General features: G+C 32.0%; 1 protein-coding gene across 1 annotated transcript; it reads left to right on the forward strand.

Moving 5' to 3' along the window:
* The first annotated feature begins 1,888 nt into the window (after positions 1-1,888).
* Positions 1,889-21,630, forward strand: LOC142229201 (very-long-chain 3-oxoacyl-CoA reductase-like). The gene is made up of 5 exons (XM_075299740.1): positions 1,889-2,179; positions 2,371-2,417; positions 18,461-18,536; positions 18,617-18,957; positions 21,041-21,630. Exons 1-5 carry the CDS (start codon positions 2,017-2,019, stop codon positions 21,374-21,376), a joined length of 963 nt encoding a protein of 320 aa, XP_075155855.1. The 5' UTR covers positions 1,889-2,016; the 3' UTR covers positions 21,377-21,630.
* The last annotated feature ends 2,474 nt before the right edge of the window (positions 21,631-24,104 follow it).

Genomic DNA, 24,104 nt, shown 5'->3' on the forward strand with positions numbered 1-24,104 from the left:
TTGAAAAACGTCCTTCGAATTTGTCAAAAGCCTTTCGGATTGGGATTATTAAAAAACGATTCCAATCACAAGGCAACCCGTTTTTATAGCCGGGTCTGAACGGCTTTTCATATTACTGTGAAGCCACTTACACTGAAAAAATATTTACTAATATCACGTAACCTAAATTTTAGAATTCGCAATTTACAAAATATTAAGGACAAATTTCTTTAAAACAATGAAATTTGCGCCCCTCTGTTAAAATCGTATGTCTTTGAACTAAGGCAAATTTTCCTTAAAGTAATACAACATATTTTTGTTTTAAAGAAATCAAAATATTGATGTTAGGTTTAAGATAAAAACGCTTCAAATATAGGCTAAGACTTACTTTGAGGATTTAGCATCTTTGGTTTAAGATTTTTTTTTGAATTAAGAAAATATTGCTTACTTTAAAGTATTCGTTACAATTTGGATTTTTAAGCTGGCCTTTGTTTGAGATCTGTATCCTTATTGTAATTTTATTGATTCTAGATTTAAAGCTAGAAAGGTCACCAAAAATTTCTTTATTTTAAAAACGCCGGATCTTTGGCTCGGAATCAATACCAAAATTCTTAAGGGAAGGTAAAAATCTTTGAATCCAAGTAAAATTTTGTGTTACTACAAAGACATACGATTTTAACAGAGGGACGCAACGAATTGTGTTCTAAATTTAAAGAACAAAATTTTTCATGCAAATACTAAAAAACTTTTAACAAAAAATTAATTACTTTAAAGAATTTTGTCCTTAATATTGTAAATTGTATTATAAATTGTTTGTCTTCAAATTTAGGTTGCATAATCTTTCATATTTGGTCAATATTGTTTTCAGTGTAGTCATCGAAAGAAAATACTTTCAGTACATAGCATGCAAACTTCCAAAACTCCAAATTTACTTCTAAGTATTGTATCGCCTATAGATATTGCTTTTTCATTTTCTGAGAATCAACATTTCATTTAACTGGAATTAACATGTGTTTTTGTTTGTGTTAGATTAAATTAAAAAGATTGTAATTAGTAATGTTTATTATAGTTTTTAAATTTTAATAAATAATGAAGTAAAATATTTAAAATATATGAATATCTTCAACTAAACAATATTCCTTGCTGAAATCATGTTGAATTCAAACAATCATCAAATATGTTGGGTTCATAGGGTTGCCAAATGCAGGATCTGTAGTATTAAAAGTGAAAGTGTTCTAAAGTTCTCTTATTGCGTTCGCCACCCAACCTCTCACACATACAAATCTAAATGTATATTTTGAAGACAGAAAAATACACCCCACAAAATAGGGTGTTAAATTTGCGAGAACAACTTTTCGAAATACAAATTATGAGAAATACTCACACACACTCTCTCACAACTTTACACACCCTCGATAATAATAGAAGGAAAATATTTATCGAAGAGATGGAGAGCATGAATGCAAAGCCGAAATTATGCCGGTCGGCATGTAACTGTATAAATCTACAAATAGAACCCCTAAAGGGGAGAGAAACTCAGATTTGTCTTCTTATCAACAACAAACACACGTATGTGCCCAAATACATTGTATGTATGTTTAGCCACCATATGGAATTATGGCGTATGAGTTCTGAATGTTTAATAGAAACAATACGACTCAGCGGCAAATGCAGCAAAAGCAAAGAAAATACAAAAAAGAAATGTGTGTTCATTTCTATACGGAATCAAATTAAAGGCAGACATTCGACGAAGGCAAACACTACACATATTCCCTCCCATCCGTAGAGCGAATAATTGAGGAACATTGCTCGGCCAAATATCGAACCATTCGTATACGTCACTCATTTGTCTCTGCGCCGAAATCAACGGAAAATAAAATTTTTTAGCGACAGTAGTTTATAGTAGTCAAACGATTTAATCGTCTCCAATACCCCAGGCGGAATATACCAAGTGAATAAGTTAGAAAATAAAAAAGAGCCCTTTTTTGAGAAGGCATAATTCAAAAGTAAAAGCTTTTTCAATAAAACAAATATACCATGGAATTCGATTCGAAATGTATGCGAGTTATTGGCACAGCTGCCGTTTCCATTGTTGGCTACCAAATCATTACAAAGTTCCTGCCTTGGCTGTACATTAACATAATTGGTCCCAAATTATTTGGACCTAAGGTCGATGTTCGTCGCATGGGATCATGGGCCGGTATGTGCACTCATTATAGAGTGACGAATAGTGAATCAAAAAACGTGAATCAAAATGACCTGATTGACAATGTATTTTTCTTATCAAAGATTCAAAAAAAAATCAATTGATTTGTTTTTGTTAATTAAACCAAATTTTCCTCAGATTGTTATTAAGGTGTATTTTTTGTCTCTATTTCCTCTAAAAAATAGTTATCACTGGTGCTACAGATGGTATTGGAAAAGCCTACACCAAAGCGGTAAGTACAAAATTAATGTAATATTGATTTTTCATTTTTCTTGTAGTTTTACAGAAAATCAATGCATAAGAAATTTCATAAACTGACTTGAGGGTATTCTTTATCGAAACGTTATCATAGTTGTATACTATAATGAATAACTGACCACCTTTTAGGAACTCCGTGAAATTTTTACGATAAGCACAACGGTGAAACATAGACATTAAGATTCTTACATAAAGGCCGCTAAGAAGTTCAATCGGATTTCTTGTTGACAACATTTCCTATATACGTACAATGGACTAAAAATTAAATATATGAATGAGATGAAGTGGAGAATTATTAGGTTTCGAAGTATTTTCTCCGACATAGTTCGTTCAGAGGGACCGATAGGATTTATACAACGATAAGATTTAGACGCCGTTAAATAACGCCATCTATTAGAAAAAGATGGATCCACAAAATATCTTCGAAGATGTTATGTTACAATGCCGAATAGGAAGGTTAGGTTTAAGTACCTGCTCAATGCTCAATACCTGCTCAGTCTCACTCAAAGATGGTCTGTCGAAAACTCTGACGTATTTGACATACATTTACGAAGTATTTTACTATACGTCGAAAACGTCGTAAACCTATGTAAACTTAGTTTTTGACATATATAAATTTAATTATACCCTAAACCACATAGTGGTCAGGATATAATAACTTTGATTTTTTTATGAATGAAAATGTATGAATCTGAGAAAAAAGAGCAAGAAAAATTAAATTTTGCCCAGACCCGACTTTATTGAAACCTACAATGGCAAATGGCAAACGGTCCTGCTTAAAAAAAATTTAAATGAGTTGAATTTAAACGGTTTTCAAACATATGATCTATTATAAAAATTTAAATTTTCTCAAAAAAGTTTCTAAATGCTAATCCCAAGATTTCAGTTAATTTTAATATTATTTTTTAAACCAAAGATATTTTACTCTATATTATATACATAACAATTTGATATAATGTCAATTTTTTTTTGTTGAGTCTCTGTAGACCGGCACACACAATGAGAATTTTTGTTATATACAGCAGAAAAATCTGCTAAATAGCAAACAGTCAGGTGAACAGGGAAAGCAAACTCTACACTGAAAAAAATATTGACCTGATATGGGGGATTATGCAACTTAAATTTTAGGACTCAAAATTTACGCAATGCTAAGGACAAAATTCTTTAAAATAATGACATTTTAATTAAAAGAAAGTTTATAATCCTTGCTTCAAACATTTTTTTCATTAAATTTAGGACACAAATCTTGAAATTTTGCGTCCCTCTCTTGAAGTTGTAGATCTTTGAAGTAAGGCAAATGTTCCTTAAAATTAAGAAACCCATTTTTCATTTAAAGAAATCGTCTTTAACTCAACTGACATATTGAATTTTTAAATTTAAGATAAATACGCTTCAAATATAGGCTAAGACTTATTCTAAGAATTTGCATCTTTGATTTGAAGTTTTTTTAGCATTGAGAAAATAGTTTTTATTTTGAAGTACTTGGCATAATTTGGATTTTGAAACTGGAATTTGTTTGTACATGAATACCTTTATTAATATATCGCAAACAGAGAATAAAAATTCGATGAATGAGATCTGTATCCAATTTTAATTTTATTGATCCTAGATTTAAAGCCAGGGAGGTCAGTAAAAATGTCTTTATTTTAAAGAAGCCGCATCTTTGGCTCGGAATCAATACCAAAATCCTTAAAGGAAGGTCAAAATCTTTGGATCCCAGCAAACTTTTTTTGAGTGTACTAAAACTTCTGTCTGTTTTTAATCTCAATTACCCCAAACCTTATTATCCTTTTGATTAAAACAAACAAAAAAAACAGATTTTTTTAATAACAAAATATTTTTTATATTCGGTACACTGAAAAAAAAGCATACCCGGTTCCAAAGATTTTGTCTTTACTTTAAAAAATTTGGTATTGATTCCGAGCCGAAGAATACAAGTAAGGATACTTTTAAGACACAATTCTCTTTTAAATTTGGGTTTTGTGTATTTGCTTCTAGTAAGCAAATTTTAAGTTTTCGCTTTCTCAGCTTTTTTCTTCATATGCTATCAAAGTCCTTTTAAAATGGGTTAACGACAACTTTATTTTCCAAATTAAGACTCGACATCCAGTAGAAATTATGCTATGTTTCAAGTAAAAAACGTCTTTAAAATAAAGAGTTGAAAAACATGACCTACATTTGAACGATTTTTTGCTTTGTAGTCAAGATGCAAAAAGACAATCAATTTAAAGACAATTTCATTCAATTTAAAGAATTTTTCTGAATGATTAAAGTCAAGTTGACCTTAGCCCAAACATTTTTTCTTTCATTTTATGATACCCATTTTTAAGTCAAATTACTTAATTATAAGGACAATACGACTTCATTGAAAAGTTTATCGACTTTTGGACAAGGAAAATAACTTTATATTAGAGAAATGCGTCTTCTATGCTAAGCAAAATTTGCAATCGTATTTTAAAGCCATGAAATCTTTGACCTCACGACAATATTTGTTTCAGTGTAGCTCACCTATATATAACATATATATAAAATATTCAAAAAACAAAAATATTACAATAGACGCCGGGAGCTGTTATTGGCACAATGTTTTCTAACATATGATGCATTTTTTAATTCGATTTTCTAAAGAAATCAACATGAGCTACATTGTAGCTTATTGGTTATTTGACGACAGTTTCTGGCATTATGTGTGTAAGAGCTCTTCTCCCTATTTGTATGCATAAACTTAGTTCGAAATTAATTCATTTGTATACGCAAGTGAACTTTGAGCATTGTGCTGTCTCATCATTATTTTCAACACGTTCCACCACCAATCCGACATTATTCAATTGTTTATGTATAAGCTATGACACCAAATCAATTTCAAAATTTCTTTAAAAAGTAAATAATCGAGAACGCAAGAGAGCGATATTGGATGTACTCTAACTTGGGTATAATTCAATCGAATGCACATAACCCTAATTCCAATATGTACTCATATCAGAGGTTTAATATCCAAATTAAAGGCAGGTTACTGAACTTTAGTCAACAACGCATTTTTTTTTTTTAAATTGAAATTGATTCAATGACAAAAATTTTAGAATCAATCACAAAATTGATTAATTCTACAATTCTTCGACACTTTCAATTAATTTTTTAATTGATTCATTAAACATTTGATTGATCGCAGAACTCAATTCATTGTTTAATTGAGGCAATCAGTTATTTTGTTGGTCTTGCATATGTCATGCAACGGTTAAATGGCCCGTCTTGCATATAAAGGATGAACGCTTTCATTGAACAAAATCTACTATAGTTTTTGAATAAAATGTTTTTTGCTAATGGGAAAATATAATATTATTCTACAAATTAACAATTTTGCGAAAAAAATTTAATATATTTACATAATATATTTACTATTCCGATAACTCTTCAATTTTATAGCTATTAATCCGTAATGATGTTATTCAAAACGAAGAAAAGTCACATATTTAAATAAAATTATTTGCATATCATCTCAATAAATGATTTTCTACCTTTAGCATACTCACGTACTATACCATAAGCATATGAGTAGTACACACTTTGACTAAAATTGAGCGAACGATTGTTTTCATTGAAACGAAAATTCGTCAGTTTTGAGACAATGAAAATGTTCATCTATAGTATATACTATTTTATTATATAATGAAAAATTCATTACCATACACAAAAAAAAAATCAATGAATTTTCTTGTCAATACAATTAAAATTATGTTTAAATTTGAGCTAACAACGTAATTTGTAAATAAATTACGATTTTAGTAATATTTTGTCACATTATATCAACAACAATTTTTTTGAACTTAAAAAATTTCTTTAACCAAAATTTATTGTAAGTTCAAAAATTTTAATAATATTTTGTATGCACAAAAAAACAAAAACAGAACTATCTTGTATTCCATATTTGAGATTTTGAGAGATAATGCGTTGTTAAAATAACAAGATTTTAATGATATTTTTGGACTTTTAACTACGTTTTACGAAATGCCTTTTTTCTCATAAAAGCAAAAATGAACTAAATGTATAAGAAAACATCATTACTATATAAACCATGCCGTAGTTCATTTTTACTATCTTTGAGAAGTGTATGAACATTTTCTTCTGCTGTAGTTAATAGCATACGTATAAGCATTTCAGATTCCTATTACTAAATGTGTAAACAAAATCAGGTTCGTAATGTATTTACTTCTAATGCAAGTAAACACAGTGGTCACTACAATAGATTTTTAAATGTGCAAATTCATCAAAATCTTCAAAAGAAAAAAACCCTCATTGTCAAGTACTCTTACAAAAATAGTTCGTCTTTCTACGAAATCAATAAATCATTTATTTGTTGCAAATTTACAAAGCATCATTAGCACAAGTTTTTGTTTTTTCATATTTCCATGTGGGAAATGGAATGAAGGGTAAATATTTATCTATTATTTAAAAAATTATCGATGCGATGAAACAAAAATCGAAGTTTGCCTATCGTAATAGTCTGTCATGAATAGGCAATGTAAGTGAAAAAAATCTATAAAACAAAAACAGAAATGAAAGTTTGATATGTTGATAAAATAATAATAAAAATCTGAAAATAGCAAACAGTGACTGCTGCTTTTCAACAGACGAATTACTGTTGTTTTTGGTTGTAACAGCATATCTGTAGACTTGCTGTTTAAAAATTTGACTGCAATTTCAAGCTGAATGAAATATTGAACTATTCAGAAGTTCGTAAATATACTAATTTAAGGCCCAATTCTATCTAAAATTTATGTCGTAAATATTTATGTATTATACACCGAAAAAAAAATTTCGTAGTTAAACTAACGGTAAATTTAACATAATTTTATTATACCCTCCACCATAGGATGGGGGTATATTAACATTGTCATTCCGTTTGTAACACATCGAAATATTGATCTATATATTCTGGGTCGTGGTGAAATTCTGAGTCGATCTGAGCATGTCCGTCCGTCCGTCTGTCTGTTGAAATCACGCTAACTTTCGAACGAAACAAGCTATCGACTTGAAACTTGACACAAGTAGTTGTTATTGATGTAGGTCGGATGGTATTGCAAATGGGCCATATCGGACCCCCAAATTTGGTTTGCCGATCCTCTAAGAGAAGCAAATTTCATCCGATCCAGCTGAAATTTGGTACATGGTGGCAGCATATGATCTCTAACAACCATGCAAAAATTGGTCCACATCGGTCAATAATTATATATAGCGTATAAATTGATTCCCAGATTTGGCTTGTGGAGCCTCTAAGAGAAGCAAATTTCATCCGATCCGCCTGAAATTTGGTACATGGTGTTGGTATATGGTATCTAACAAACATGCAACAATTGGTCTACATCGGCCCATAATTATATATAGCCCCCATAAAAACCGATCCCCAGATTTGACCCCCGGTACCTTTCGGAGAAGCAAAATTCATCCGATCTGGTTGAAATTTGGTACGTGGTGGTAGTATATGCTATTTAACAACCATGCCAAAAGTGGTCCATATCAGTCCATAATAATATATAGCCCCTATATAAACCGATCCCGAGATTTGGTTTTGGAGCCACTTGGAGCAGCAAATTTCATCCGAGTCAGTTGAAATTTGTACATTGTGCTAATATATGGCCGTTAACAACCATGCCTAACTAGGTCCATATCGGTTTATAGTTATATATAGCCCTCAGATAAATCGATCACCAATCACACAAAAATTGGTCCATATCAAGTTCATAATTGTATACCCAGAAAAAAGTGACCCCTTCTTTAAGTTAAAACAAGTAAGGAAAGTCTAAAGTCGGGCGGGGCCGACTATATTATACCCTGCACCACTTTGTAGATCTAAATTTTCGATACCATTTCACATCCTATATATAAAGGTTTGTCCCAAATACATACATTTAAATATCACTCGACTTGGACAGAATTTGATAGACTTTTACAAAACCTATAGACTCAAAATTTAAGTTGGCTAATGCACTAGGATGGAACACAATGTTATTAAAAAAATATGAGAAACATTTAAATCTGAAGCAATTGTAAGGAAACTTCGCAAAAGTTTATTTATGATTTATCGCTCGATGTATATGTATTAGAAGTTTAGGAAAATTAGAGTCATTTTTACAACTTTTCGACTAAGCAGTGGCGATTTAACAAGGAAAATGTTGGTATTTTGACCATTTTTGTCGAAATCAGAAAAACATATATATGGGAGCTATATCTAAATCTGAACCGATTTCAACCAAATTTGGCAGGCATAGCTACAATGCTAATTCTACTCCATGTGCAAAATTTCAACTAAATCGGAGCAAAATATTGGCCTCTGTGGTCATATGAGTATAAATCGGGCGAAAGCTATATATGGGAGCTATATACAAATCTGAACCGATGTCAATCAAATTTGGCACGCATAGCTACAATGCTAAATGTACTCCATGTCTAAAATTTCAACCAAATTGGGCCAAAACTCTGGCTATTAGAACCATATTATTCCATATCGGGCGAAAGATATATATGGGAGCTATATCTAAATCTGAACCGATTTCAATCAAATTTTGCACACTTAACTGTATTACTAGTTGTACTCCTAGTGCAAAATTTCAAACAAATTGGGCCAAAACTCTGGCTTCTAGGACCATATTAGTCCATATCGGGCGAAAGATATATATGGGAGCTATATCTAAGTCTGAACCGATTTCAACCAAATTTGGCACACATGACTACACTACTAATTGTACTTCTAGTGCAAAATTTCAACCGAATTGGGCCAAAACTCTGGCTTCTAGGACCATATTAGTCAATATCGGGCGAAAGATATATATGAGAGCTATATCTAAATCTGAACCGATTTTAATAAAATTTAGCACACTTGACTATACTACCAATTGTACTCCTCGTGCAAAATTTCAAGCAAATCGGGATAAAACTCTGGCTTCTGGGGCCATATAAGTGCATATCGGGCGAAAGATATATATGGGAGCTATATCTAAAGATGAACCGATTTCTTCCAAAATCAATAGGGTTCTATTCTGACCCAAAACAGGAACTTGTGCCAAATTTGAAGTCGATTGGACTTAAACTGCGACCTAGACTTTGATCACAAAAATGTGTTCACAGACAGACGGACATGGTTATATCGACTCAGGAAACCACCCCGAGCATTATTGCCAAAGACACCATGTGTCTATCTCGTCTCCTTCTGGGTGTTACAAACATATGCACTAACTTATAATACCCTGTTTCACAGTGTGGCGCAGGGTATAATGAACTAATTGTGAAGAAAATTGAACTTCGTATAGCGCCAAAGATATTTTTATTTGTTTGAACGACATTATTTTCGTAGAAATTAGGTAGAATGCATTCCATATATTAGTTAACATTTTCCTATATTTATGTACCACTATACTACAGAATGAAAAAAATTACCTGAATTGAATTCATATATGGAATGATTTTATTGAACTTTTTCATTCATTTGGATAAATCGTACATATTTGTGGTAAACCTTTTACTTCAAAAATAAAACTGCTTATCTTCGTTTTTAAATAGAATTTTATTTATTTATATAGGCATTTTTTTTTTTTCAATATAATACATGTTTTATTAATATATTAAATATATTTATCTAGAATCAACAGCATCGACTGGCCTTGAAATATTAAAACACATTTTTTCTTCTTCTAGTACCTTTCACTTTGAATAAGTTGCTGCCTAGCAATTTTGTCCACCTTTTACAATTTCAATACCTACAAATATAAACAAAAAATCCTAAACCAATTTTTTCACAAAAGGTTAGCGTCACTGAATATTACCTGATAATCGAAGATTCCAAAATGAAGTCGAATGAAGGGGTTGTTATTCTGCTGGTGTTTTCTTTTTTTATAAACCAATTTTCAAAAAACGAAAATTTTTCTCACCAATTTAAAAAAACAAATATTTTATATATTTGATTTGTTGTTTATTATATTGTTTTACTATATTATTTTTAACAATCTCTTCGTATACCATAACAACGCGATTCCAACTAAAAAAACAACCCACGCGCAAACATATCGATGACAGGTATCGATTACAGTAGATAAAAGAAATGTAGGAAATTTTCCTATATTCTAACAAGTGTGTTTCCTTAAGTTTTGAAAGGACTGAATACTTCTTAATAGGAATATAAATAAATAAAATAAATAAATAAATTTATCATTTTATAAGAAACTTTACTAAATTTGAGTTAACTTGGTTTTAGTTCGGTTTTTGTTTATTTTTACGAATGCTTTGTTATCAGTGAATAAAATTTTCTTGTTCAGTAGTAAATTCTTATACCCAACGAAGAAAACAGTATTAGTAAAATTACATGCCTTATTCTAGTTAATTCCTAACTGCTTTCAGTTTAGGATTTTTTACTGAAACAAGTAAATTTTATTATTTCCCACAAAAATTTAACTGAATGGAAATAAAATGGCTAAACTAAATTGATGAACATTTTTTCCTCTAGTTTCGAAGACTCTTTTTTCTGGGTGTATATAGCCCACATATATGCGACCTCTTGTTTCAATTCTGGCTCTCTACGTACCGTGCAAAAGTCCATATCGATTCGTAATTATTTGTAGACTTACCTATACATACCTTTTCTGTCTAATATATACCGCGTATGGACTAACTAACAATTTAGAAAACGATGTTAAGAAGATTTAAATAAGATACCACAACCCAATTAATTCGATTGTGGATGACAGTCTTTCGTAGAAGTTTCTACGCAATCCATGGTGGAGGGTACATAAGATTCGGCCTGGCCGAACTTACGGCCGTATATACTTGTTATAAAATAACATTTTCGTACGATCCCAAAAATAGTAAGAATGAACTACTGCTCGGACGAAAAATACTGTTTTTCATATGTTTGAGTGTAAAGATTGTATGCTTGGAACTCAAATTTTTTAACACAATGCAAATATATATTAATTTAGAAATAGCCTGTAAACATATATGTGTTTAGAAATACAGACCTTGAGAGTATGCTGGATGTAACCAAAATTGGCGCCTTAAAAATATATATACACAAAGAAAATTTCACTAATTTTTTTCTATCAGTGTATGCCTAAGGTAAAACATAGTATGTTAGAACAATACAAACAATATTTTGTTTGGACCAATCCTGAAAATATATGTACTTGAAGCAAAATGTGTTTGGGGCATATGTTACAGAAGCGATTTTTTTTGAGGGTGTGTATGGTTTAAATGGTCATCATTTGGCGCCAATGATTTTCTTCATTACTTTTAGTTCACTTTTTCTTCTATGAGTGGATGGAATTTCGTGAACTGCAGTTAAAAAGGGGAACAAGGCATTATATTTTCCTGGGTTTAACAACCCTGTGGAGTATGTGGAGAGGTAGTTCATTCTTCCCATAAAATTGTTTACTTTTTTTCTGTGTATACCAAAATTAGTTTTGTGACATATTTTTCCTATAAATCGCAGAATGTCTGAAGTTTGATCTTCATGTACAGTATTTAAATTCGGCATTAGGTTAGATTGAATTCTCTAATTTGTTTTCGGTCCCTGTTTCCAAACTGGAGGTTCCGAATCACCTCTTCACCGATAGTATGAACTCTTTGCCTAATAAAGGCAGGGCAGTGACAAAGGTAGTGTCTCATCATCCTCACCACCGTGGTGCAATGGTTAGCATGCCCGCCTTGCTTCCACAGGGTCGTGGGTTCAAACCCAGTTTCGACCAAACACCATAAAGTTATTCAGCGGTGTATTATCCCAACTCAGTAATGCTGGTGACATTTCTGAGGGTTTCAAAGCTTTTCTAAGTGGTTTCATTGCAATGTAGAACGCCGGACTGAATAGTCTAAGTGAGCCTGAATTATCGGGCTGCCACTATACCTAACCTAACCATCCTCAAAACATAAATAAAATAAAATAAAATATTTCCTCTGTATATCTGTTCTATGGGTCATTCTCTCATAACCATATTATTGGCGTTAGAACGACATACTTGGTAGCTATGACCATCTCAGGTATACGATCAGGGATTCTTGCAGCATACGCCAGTACACCCACCGAACCCCTATTATCCTTTCATGTTCGTCATGTTTCGTGTTTCCGTCCATTCTCCCGACATCTTCAATCTCACGGCAGCCATGCCGGCTTCGCTTTTGATCTGAACCTGTATTGGCCTTAAATTCAGTAGAGTCTCTAAGGCTCTGGTTGACGTAATCTGCATTGACCCAATTATGCCAAGACCACAGATCTGTTGAACCCGTTGTAAACCAGACAATCGACGGGTATGTCATGATTGTCCTATATCCAGTGCGTGGCCTTTGGATTCAGGTCCCATTTAGAACCCGCCGCTCTTCTGTAAAGTACCCAACATTTGTAGGGTTTCTCAGTCCCCTCTTTGATGTGGCTCTTCCAATTTCCTGTCTATGGGAACCAGGGTTGGCCTGTCGCAAACTGTGACTTTTGCGACATACATTTACGACGGTATAATACGTATGTCGCAAAAGTCGTAAACCTTTTGGCCAGAAAAATATTTAAATATTTAATTTAATTTAGTTTGGCTCCCCGATAAAAGGGATGCAAAAACTATGCTGTTACATTGTATTTATTGAAAAATTCAACTAGTTTTACATCTCACATTCGCAACTTCAATTTTTTCGGGTTTTGCGTGGTCCATAATGTTCAAACAAGCTTGCTGCAGTGTGGAAATTGGCACTAATATGTCAAAAAGTAAATTTATAATATTCTTTCTAAACATCAGTTCACTTACATAAGAATTAAGTAGTGGTTCTTCTTCGCTGCCAGTTTCTGTAGAAATTTGTGGAAGGTTAATTATGAGCGGGTACAAATCTAACGCTTACTACATCATTAATAGTTTGATGAACATTCCTGAGAATTAAAAATTCTTCGAACATATCGTCATTTTGGATATCATCGAATTTCCTGTCCACCTGAAGCGATTGTAGTATTTTGAGTTTGTGACGTTTGTTACTTTTTATACATTTACGTCGCGTATGTGACGTTTACGACGTTTACAACTTTGCGACAGTCGTAAACATAAAAAAGTTTGATACCGACCATCTCTGATGGGAACTCTTATTTGCTTTATTTTATTAGAAACTGGTATCAACTTGCCCAAAAAATTCGGCAATTTTAAACGTGTAGTGAATAGGCATAATTCTGTCTTCTCCGGGTTTACATTCAGGCCATTCAGGGTCTTGCCCAGCCATGTGCTGCCCTAAGGACTTTTTCAGCTCTCCTGCTAAATCTATTATGATCCGTTTCCTTGAGAAGTATTGTAACATTGTCTTCGTAACAGGCTGGTTCAAATCACGGTTGCCACTCGAGCCAAAAGTAATCTACCAAAAATCGAAGAAAATTTTACCAAACATTCACGAAATTTTTTTTCAATTAAAGTCTTAATTAAGTTTTAAAAAATATTCAATTAAAAATTTAATTGATTCAACAAATTTTTTAATTGAAACAAAAATCAATCACAAAATTAATAGTATCAATTAATTTTTTAATTGGATCAATTGATTTTTCAATTGACTTTCACTTTTTAACTGATATATCATTTCTATGATTGAACACATTTCAATTAAAAAATTCATTGGATCAATTAATTTCGTGAAAAATTTTTTGTGCGTAATATCGACAATTTATTTAGATGTTTAAATGTGTCGAAGTTTTAAATATTTTTAGCTTGCACCAAGGGAAAGTTACTACCTACAGTAGACTTTGAAGTTACCTACAGTAGACTTTGTTAGTATGACCTAACACGAAAATTACAATTTTAAGGGAGCCACCGTGGTGCAATGGTTAGTGGGTTCGATTCCTGCTTCGACCGAACACCAAAAAGTTTTTCAGCGGTGGATTATCCCACCTCAGTAATGCTGGTGACATTTCTGAGAGTTTCAAAGCTTCTCTAATTGGTTTCATTGCAATGTGGAACCCCGTTCGGACTCGGCTATAAAAAGGAGATCCCTTGTCATAGACATAGAATCGGGCAGCACTCAGTGATAAGAGAGAAGTTCACCAATGTGGTATCACAATGGACTGAATAGTCTAAGTGAGCCTGATGCCACCTAACCTAACCTAAGGATATTACTTTATACAAAATTTAGTAACTTTTTATTTTTGGAGAAAAATTTGCCCAAATTTTATTTCTATATAAATTTTTCTTTTCTATAGACTTTGTCAAAATTTTATTTCTATAGAAAACTTTGTCAAAATTTTATTTCTATAGAAAATTTTGCCCAAATTTAATTCTATAGAAAATTTTCTTTAAATTTTAAAATCTTACACTCAAAGAAAAAAATCTGAAAATAGCATACAGTGACTGCTGTTTTTCAACAGACGAATTACTGTTATTTTATCGAGTTTGTTTTTGGTTGTAACAGCATATCTGTAATTGTATAATGTAGACATGCTGTTAAAAAGTTTGGCCGCAATTTATCTATTCAGAAGTTCGTAAATATACTAATTTTAGGTCCAATTCTATCGGAAGTTTATGTCGTAAATATATATGTATATATTGAATATTATATACTGAAAAAAAAAAATCCGTAGTTAAATTAACGCTAAATTTAACTTATTTTTATTGCAAAAAAAAATTATTTGTTTGTAGTTAAATTTTATTATTTTTTTTTTTTTAATTTTCCACAGCTTTATGAAATCTTACTTTTTTAAGTACTAACTAAACGTGGGTATAAAGTTCAATGGCCGTACACATAAGTTCAATATGAACTAAAGCAAAAGAACATATTCCTACACCCAGAAAAAGTGGTCACTTCTTTAAGTTAAAATGAACTCATTGTGAAGAAAGTTGAACTTCGTATAGCGCCAAAGACATTTTTATTTGTTTGAATGATATGAATTTTCGTAGAAATTAGGTAGAATGCATTCCATATATTAGTTAACATTTTCCTATATTTACACGCAAAAAAATAATTCTTTCCTCCCAAACGAAATTTTAGACAAACAAAGTTCGTTTCTTATTTGCTTTTCGCTGTAAGGAAGTGTATTTGGAAGAAAAGTATATACTTTTTGTGATAAACATTTATTCTTTCCAGGATGTAACAACAATTTCATAAAGACTAACTAAAAAAAAATTTTTTCTTGCTAATTACATCTTTTTTTCACATCTTTCTCACATCCACGAGTTTTTTAGTTCTTAACACCTTTTCCTGTAATACCAACAATGTAGAAGAAATTATACGAATTTATAAATTTTTAAAATTTTTTTACCTTTCGCCTGGACGGAGAATCGAACCGCGGACCATGCACTTTGTGAGCCAACACACTAACCACTGAGCTATGTACCTGTTATGGTCATCAATAGATAATTATCCATATAAGTTATATTTATATTGCATAGCTTGCGGCGCCCACGAACCGAATAAACAAAGTTTATTTAACAGAAACAAACATTTAGTTTGGCACCGTGGAGCAGTGGTTGCTACGTCTGACTCTCATGCCAAGGGTCGTGGGTTCGATCCCTGCTTCGACCAAAGTTTTGTTTTTTTTTTGTTACATACATTCCACATATGTTCGGAAGATTCCGAAAAAATGTTCAACATTACACTGTACTATATAAAATTTTGAACTGTAAAATGTGTTTTATTAAAGACCAAAAGTCAGAAAAGAACAGTGTTTGATATAAACGAAATGGACTCTGTTGTTGTTTCAAAACTAACTTTTTTTATTGAAAAAATAAAAACTTTGTAACAAACGAATTTTTTTGGTGATAAAAGTTTAAAATTTTCGAAGCAATTCAAAAAACTCTACCAAAAGAAAAACGTTTTCGGTACACGTTTTCCAAACGTTTTTTTTCTTTGCGTGTATGTACCACTATACTACAGAATGAAAAAATTTAACTGAATATAATATATGGAATGATTTTATTGAACTTTTTTCATTCATTTGGACAAATCTTACATATTTGTGGTAAACCTTTTACTTCAAAATTAGAACTGCTTACCTTCGCTTTTAAATACAGTTTTATTTATTTATATAGGCATTTTTTCTTCAATAAAAGACATGTTTTATTAATATATTAAATATATTTATTAAGAATTAACAGCATCGAGTGACCTTGAAATATTAGTTTATTATTCCACTATTTCCAATTGCCATGTAAAGTTACCAACTGTAAAAGGTAATGCTTTTCGTCTTCTTGTTCCTTTCCCTTTTAATAAGATGCTGTGTAACGATTTTGTCCTCCTTTTACAATTTCAATACCTACAAATATAAACAATCATAAACCAATTTTTTTCACAAAAGGTTAGCGTCACTGTATGAATGTTACCTGATAATTAAAGATTCCAAAATAAAGACGAATGAAGGGGTTCTTTCTTTATACACCATCACGAACTTTGATAGACTTATTGTTTGTTATTTATGTTCAATAATTTTGAAAAAAAAAACGAAAAATTTTCTCACTAATTTAAAATAATAAATATTTTATTTGTTATTTATTATATTATAACAACTCGATTCAAACTAAAAAAACAACCCACGCGAAAACATATCGATTACATCGATGACAGGTATCGATTACAGGTAGATAAAAGAAATATAGGAAAATTTCCTATATTTTAACAAGTTTGTTTCCTTAAGTTTGGAAAGGATTGAATACTTCTTACTTCGAATGAACTAAAATATTTTCCTATGCTAAGTTTTATTCGTATGTATGATAAGCTTTCTATAATAAAGGAAGTAAGAATTATCATTTTATACTAAATTGTACTAAATTTGAGGAAACTTGGTTAGTTAGTTCGGTATTTGTTTATTTTTAGGAATGCTTTGTTATCAGTGACTAAAATTTTCTTGTTCAGTAGTAAATTCTTATACCCAGCGAAGAAAACAGAATTAGTAAAATTCCATGCCTTAATCTAGTTAATTAACTATTCCTAACTGCTTTCATTTTAGGATTTTTTTTACTGAAACAAGTAAATTTTATTATTTCACACAAAAATGTAAAATAAAATGGATAAACTAAATTTATAAACATTTTTTCCTTTAGTTTCCAAGGCACTTTTTTCTGGGTGTACGATTCCCAAAAATAGAAAAAAAGAACTATTGTATTGTTAAAATGGTCATCAATTGGGGCAATGATTTTCTTCATTACTTTTAGTTCATTTTCTCTTTTATGAGAGAATGTAATTTCGTGTACTGCAGTCAAAAAGTACAACAAGGACAAAATTGCCAAAATTTTAGTTCTATAGAAACTATGTCGAAATTTTATTCCTATAAAAAATTTTGTCAAAATTTAATTTCTATAGAAAATTTTGCCAAAATTTTATTTCTATAGAAAATTTTGCCAAAATTTTATTTCTATAGAAAATTTTCTCAAAATTTTATTTCTATAGAAAATTTTCTCAAAATTTTATTTCTATAAAAAATTTTGCCAAAATTTTATTTCTATAGAAAATGTTGTTTAAATTTTAAAATTGCAGAGGAATGTTTTGCAAAATCTACCAAACATCAAAAATTCTATCAAACTAACAAACAGCAAAAAATCTACCATTTTTGGTAGAATTCTACAAACTGTGGCAGCCGTGGTTAAAATCATTAAAGCCATTAGTATGCATAGTGCATAGTTGTTACACGCAGAAGTGGCTCACCCTGTGGGCCATATTCATAAAAGTTAGCTTGAAACATACTACATATTACCATAAAAATTCCTTGGATAAACTGTCTGTAAATTATTATGAATATTGACATTAATGTTCAACAAGTTCTATCACTGAAATAACAAACATTTCTTAAAAAACACAGCAGTAATGAGTTTGGTTTTCTAGCGAATGTGACTTCTTCTCCCGTTTCAGCAGACAAAAACAGTTAAACAACTTATTCTTTGGCCATTTATTACAAAAATGTTCTTTCTAGTGCGATAATTTGGAAACTAATGGTATATTCTATTTAATTATTATAATTATAGTTTATTTCAGCACCTCAAAAACTTTCTTATCTTCAATCTGATTAACATTATTTTTTTCCTTAATTTTTAGTTGGCCAAGAAAGGACTAAATGTGGTACTCATCAGCCGAAGCCTTAGTAAATTGGAAAGTGTTGCTAAGGAAATTGGTAAGACTCTTAGTAAATTCTCCAATATTAGTAAATCCATTTAAGAGTTTTTTTTTTCGATTTTTTATTATTTACCACAGCCGATGCCTATAGCGTTGAAACCAAGGTTATTGATGTTGATTTCACTGGAGGCTCTGAAATTTTTGAAAAAATCAAAAAGAACATTCAAGGATTGGATATTGGCGTTTTAGTGAACAATGTTGGCATGAGCTATTCCCATCCTGAATTCTTTGTCGAATGTATTCAAAATGATCCTAAATTTTTGCGCGATATTGTTTCTGCGAATGTTCATTCGGTGACACATATGACTGCATTGATATTGCCAAGTATGGTGGAGAAGAAAAAGGGTGTAATAATAAATGTAGCATCAACAGCCGCAGTAATACCGAATCCACTACTAACAGTATACAGTGCCACAAAGGTATGTATATGGCTGTATTAATATGCCAGCAAAAATGTTTTTCGAAACTCGAAACACAAATCTTCGAATTGTACGTTAGGTAGTCGTGGAAATTATCCGGGAAGGAACATGATTTTAATAAATTGTAAAATGTTATGAATATTTGGAGGCTACGTTAGGTTAGGAATTGTCACTTTTCGACTGATATGTCCAAAAACCTTTATATGCAGCACTCAACACATTTAACGAATTTGATTTGTCGGGCGCCGCCCGACTTTAGGCTTTCCTTACTTGTTTTGGCTTAACTGCACTTTAGTGAGGTGCCACCAAATCACTTAAATTTCAAGTATGTTGCGTAGTTCGGTGTTATGATTCTAACAAAGTAAAATTTTTGACCCGGTCTTGAGAAATAACCTCGTAAAAGTCGTTCAAAATTTTGCTCTATCTCAGTCATTTATGGTTCAATTTAAAAGTTGTAAAGCTAATCCCAAGTACTATTAACCACCAAAAACTTTACGTAAATATCTACTAAAGTTTATGAGATATAACAAAAAAATTAAAATGTTGACCCTAATTTTGTGAAAAATTGTATATATCTTAAAAGTCCATTGATTATGACATATACTTTTTCCTCCTGTATATCAAAGACCATCTTCTGCTCTTTCATTTGAGTTTCAGTTCAGTTTTAGCAAAGTTATCAAGGTTTATGCCAGTAAAGTGCAGTTGCTCCATTCTTTCATATAAAATCGATTTATTCGATATTGCTCACGGAGACATGTGTTGTCTGAGCGTGCACTCAAAAAAAAGTGAACCATACATTTCACTAAAACCAATTTTACTTTATTTTATTTCATGGAATTATTATGTTTGGAGAAAAATTCGTTTATTCTATTTTTTTGCGTACGTTAGGTAAATAAAGTAAAAACGCGAAAAAAAACTATACACAAATGAAGCATAAATATTTTCCAAATTCGTACTTCTCACAAAATAATTCATTATTTCTTTTAATTTGTAAATTTTACTACAAATGCGTATTTCGTATGGCATTAAAGACGTTCTTGCAATTTTGAGCTCCAAATTTTTCATTGACACAACAAAATTTTCTTTAACAAGTGAAATAAATTAATTGTGTCTAATAAATTTTCTTGAATTTGTCGAAAAATAACATATTTACTTATTTTTGAGATATCGGTGTGATGTCAGCGATTGTAATAAAGTTTAGTTAAAATTTTTTAAATTAACCAAAATTTTTCTTTCTGATGGGTTCACTGTTTTTTCAGTGTGCCGAAATCAAAATCACAATTTAGATATAGCTCCCATTTATTAAGTATTAGGTTAGTTTGCAATCAGAATCAAAAAGTCGATTTTTTGAACATTTTGGAAAAGTCGACCATTTAAATTTAATACTAAAAAAATGTGAACCTCCTAGCCTATTTAACTAAATTTTATTTGAAGGAATTATTATAATGTTTTGAGAAAGTTTTCTTGCCTTTAATAGTTTTTTTGCGTACGCTAGTTAAATTAACTAAAAGGGGACAAAAAATTATACACAAATGATACATAAAGATTTACTAAATTTGTATTTTCCTTCGTTTTGTTTTTTTTATTGTTGGCTTCTCTTCAATCGTTATTGTTGTTTCTTTTGATCTCAGCTTAAAGCCATGCATTGACTAAACTACAAGTGTAGCTTAACCAACAGAGGAAAAGTATGTTTGATCTCAGCTTAAAGCCAATTTTCTTGAATTTGTCGAAAAATATTTACTTATTTTTGCCATATCGGAGTGATATTGGCTTTGGTAATAAAATTTGGTTAACATTTTCTAAAATTAGCTACACTTTTCTAAAATGAACCAAAACTTTCCTTCATGGTGGGTTCCCTGATTTTTGAGTGTAGACTTTTCGAAAAGTCGACATTTCGACTTTTTCAAAATTAATTATACTAATTATTTTTTTTTATTGAAAACAGCAACAAATAACATCAATTGTTTAATTAAACATTGTCCGATTTAATTGAATTCTTTTTCAAAATCAATTCAATTTTAATTTGAAAATAGTTATTTATATTTGTACTGTTTGTTGTCTAACATAATTTCTTTATTTACAGGCATTTGTGGATAAGTTTAGTGCTGACTTGCAAACTGAATACCGCGCTCGTGGCATCTACGTTCAAAGTATACAACCCGGCTTCGTTGCTACAAACATGTCAAAAATTCGCAAAGCGAATACATTCTCTCCCTCACCTGATACATATGTCGCTTCAGCTTTAAGTACATTGGGTATTGCTGAACGTACCGCAGGTTATTTGCCCCACACTCTAATGCAAAGCGTAATCAATGGAATAGGTTCGATATTCTGCGAGCAATTTGCTAGCCAGTTGGTATTTTCGAACTTGCTCAAGACCCGTCAACGTGCCCTACGTAGTCTTGCGAAGAAGCAATAGATGATTATATAAATAAACGGTTGTTTATGTCATTATAATTCAATTTCAATGGACTGGGTCACATTATTTTAATAAATGCATTAAAAGAGCTAAATTCATTAAGGTGAAATGTATGTATTTATTGCATTTGTTTTTTTATTAAGAAAAAAAGTGTCATATATTTAAATAAAATTAGAGCTTAGAAGTCGTTTAAGTACAAATAAATTAATTGACATGCAGTTGTATGCACAAATAAAAATATTTCTGAAATTTAATTTTATTTTCCTGTTTCTTGGTGCAGTGCCTCTTTTTATCTTCAATCAAAAATCAACATATATTTCCCACGGACATCCCATGAGAGGGTAAATTAATGAGAGCATTTTGATTTTGCCTCTCATGGGTTGTTCGTTCAATTCAATGCCACTTTTCGAAAAGTTAAAGTGGTGGCCTGTTACTTCCCACTATCTTTAACATTCAGTCCAAAAACTGAAAAACGTATTGCCTTGCGTCTTTCAAGTCCATTTATATGAATCAATCGATTTTTATACCCTTCACCACTATTTTGGTACAGGGTATAATCAGTTTATACATTTGTATGTAACGCTAAGAAGGACCGGTCTTAGACCCATCTTTTAGTAACGCGTTGGCTGATAAGTCCCCAGTCTGACACATACATGGCGTCGCTTGTGTTAAATGCATATTATTTTTATATAGTACCAACCTTCAAATGATTCGTGTCAAAATTTGACGTCTGTAAGTCAATTAGTTTGTGATATAGAGTGTCTTTTGTGAAGCAACTTTTGTTTGTTTTAATGAAAAAAAGGAATTTTGTGTTTTGATAAAATACTGTTTTCTGAAGGGAAAAAATACGGTGGAAGCAAAAACTTGGCTTGATAATAAGTTTCCAGACTCTGCCCCAGGGAAATCAACAATAATTGATTGGTATGCAAAATTCAAGCGTGGTGAAACGAGCACGGATGACGGTGAACCCAGTGGACGCCCGAAAGAGATGGTTACCGACGAAAACATCAAAAAAAATCCACAAAATGATTTTGAATGACCGTAAAATGAAGTTGAACGAGATAGCAGAGGCCTTAAAGATATCAAAGGAACGTGTTGGTCATATCATTCATCAATATTTGGATATGCGGAAGCTCTGTGCAAAATGGGTGCCGCGCGAGCTCACATTTGACCAAAAACAACAACGTGTTGATGATTCTGAGCGGTGTTTGCAGCTGTTAACTCGTAATACACCCGAGTTTTTCCGTCGATATGTGACAATGGATGAAACACTGAAACATAGCTCCATCACCTGAGTCCAATCGACAGTCGGCTGAGTGGACAGCAACCGGTGAACCGTCTCCGAAGCGTGGAAAGACTCAAAAGTCCGCTGGCAAAGTAATGGCCTCTGTTTTTATACCCACCACCATAGAATGGTGACGGGGATATAATAAGTTTGTCATTCCGTTTGTAACACATCGAAATATCGATTTCCGACTATATAAAGTATATATATTCTTGATCAGGGAGAAATTCTAAGACGATATAACGATGGCCGTCTGTCTGTCTGTCTGTTGTAATCACGCTACAGTCTTCAATAATGAAGTAATCGTGCTGAAATTTTGCACAAAGTCGTCTTTTGTCTGCAGGCAGGTCAAGTTTGAAGATGGGCTATATCGGCCCAGGTTTTGATATAGTCCCCATATAAACCGACCTCCCGATTTGGGGTCTTGGGCTTATAGAAATCGTAGTTTTTATCAAATTGCCTGAAATTGGAAATCTAGAGGTATTGTAGGACCACAAATACGTGTGCCAAAAATTGTGAGTATCGATCCATATTTTGGTATAGCCCCCATATAGACCGATCTCCCGATTTTACTTCTTGGGCTTATAGAAACCGCAGTTTTTATCCAATTTATCTGAATTTGGAAATCGAGAGGTACTTTCGAACCGTAAAGAGGTGTGCCAAAAATTGTGAGCATCGGTCCATGTTTTGATATGGTGCCCATATAAACCGACCTCCCGATTTGGGGTCTTGGGCTTATAGAAACCGTAGTTTTTATCCAATTTGCCTGAAATTGGAAATCTAGATGTATTTTAGGACCATAAATAGGTGTGCCGAAAATGGTGAGTATCGGTCCATATTTTGGTAGCCACTGTGGTGCAATGGTTAGCATGCCCGCCTTGCATACACAAGGTCGTGGGTTCGATTCCTGCTACGACCGAACACCAAAAAGTTTTTCAGCGGTGGATTATCCCACCTCAGTAATGCTTGTGACATTTCTGAGGGTTTCAAAGCTTCTCTAAGTGGTTTTACTGCAATGTGGAACGCCGTTCGGACTCGGCTATAAAAAGGAGGTCCCTTGTCATTGAGCTTAACATGGAATCGGGCAGCAATCAGTGATAAGAGAGAAGTTCACCACTGTGGTATCATAATGGACTGAATAGTCTAAGTGAGCCTGATACATCGGGCTGCCACATAACCTAACCTAACCTAACCATCGGTCCATATTTTGGTATAGCCCCTAATAGACCGATTTCCCGATTTTACTTCTTGGGCTTCTAGAATCCAAAGTTTTTATCCTATTTGCCTGAAATTGGAAATCTAGAGGTATTTTCGGGCCATAAAGAGGTGTGCCGAAAACGGTGAGTATCGCTCCATATTTTAGTATAGCCCCCATAAGAACGATTTCCCGATTTAACTCCTTGGGTTTCTAGAAACCGTAGTTTTTATCTGATTTGCCTGAAA

Source organism: Haematobia irritans, chromosome 3 (assembly GCF_050003625.1).
Source record: "Haematobia irritans isolate KBUSLIRL chromosome 3, ASM5000362v1, whole genome shotgun sequence".
NCBI classification, from domain to species: Eukaryota; Metazoa; Arthropoda; class Insecta; order Diptera; family Muscidae; genus Haematobia; species Haematobia irritans.

Excerpts from the sequence above, each read along its gene's own strand:
- LOC142229201 (XM_075299740.1), top strand. The coding sequence starts at position 2,017 with ATGGAATTCGATTCGAAATGTATGCGAGTTATTGGCACAGCTGCCGTT. Across the intron at positions 2,418-18,460 it reads GAAAAGCCTACACCAAAGCG|TTGGCCAAGAAAGGACTAAA; the intron begins GTAAGTACAAAA and ends CTTAATTTTTAG. Across the intron at positions 18,958-21,040 it reads CAGTATACAGTGCCACAAAG|GCATTTGTGGATAAGTTTAG; the intron begins GTATGTATATGG and ends CTTTATTTACAG.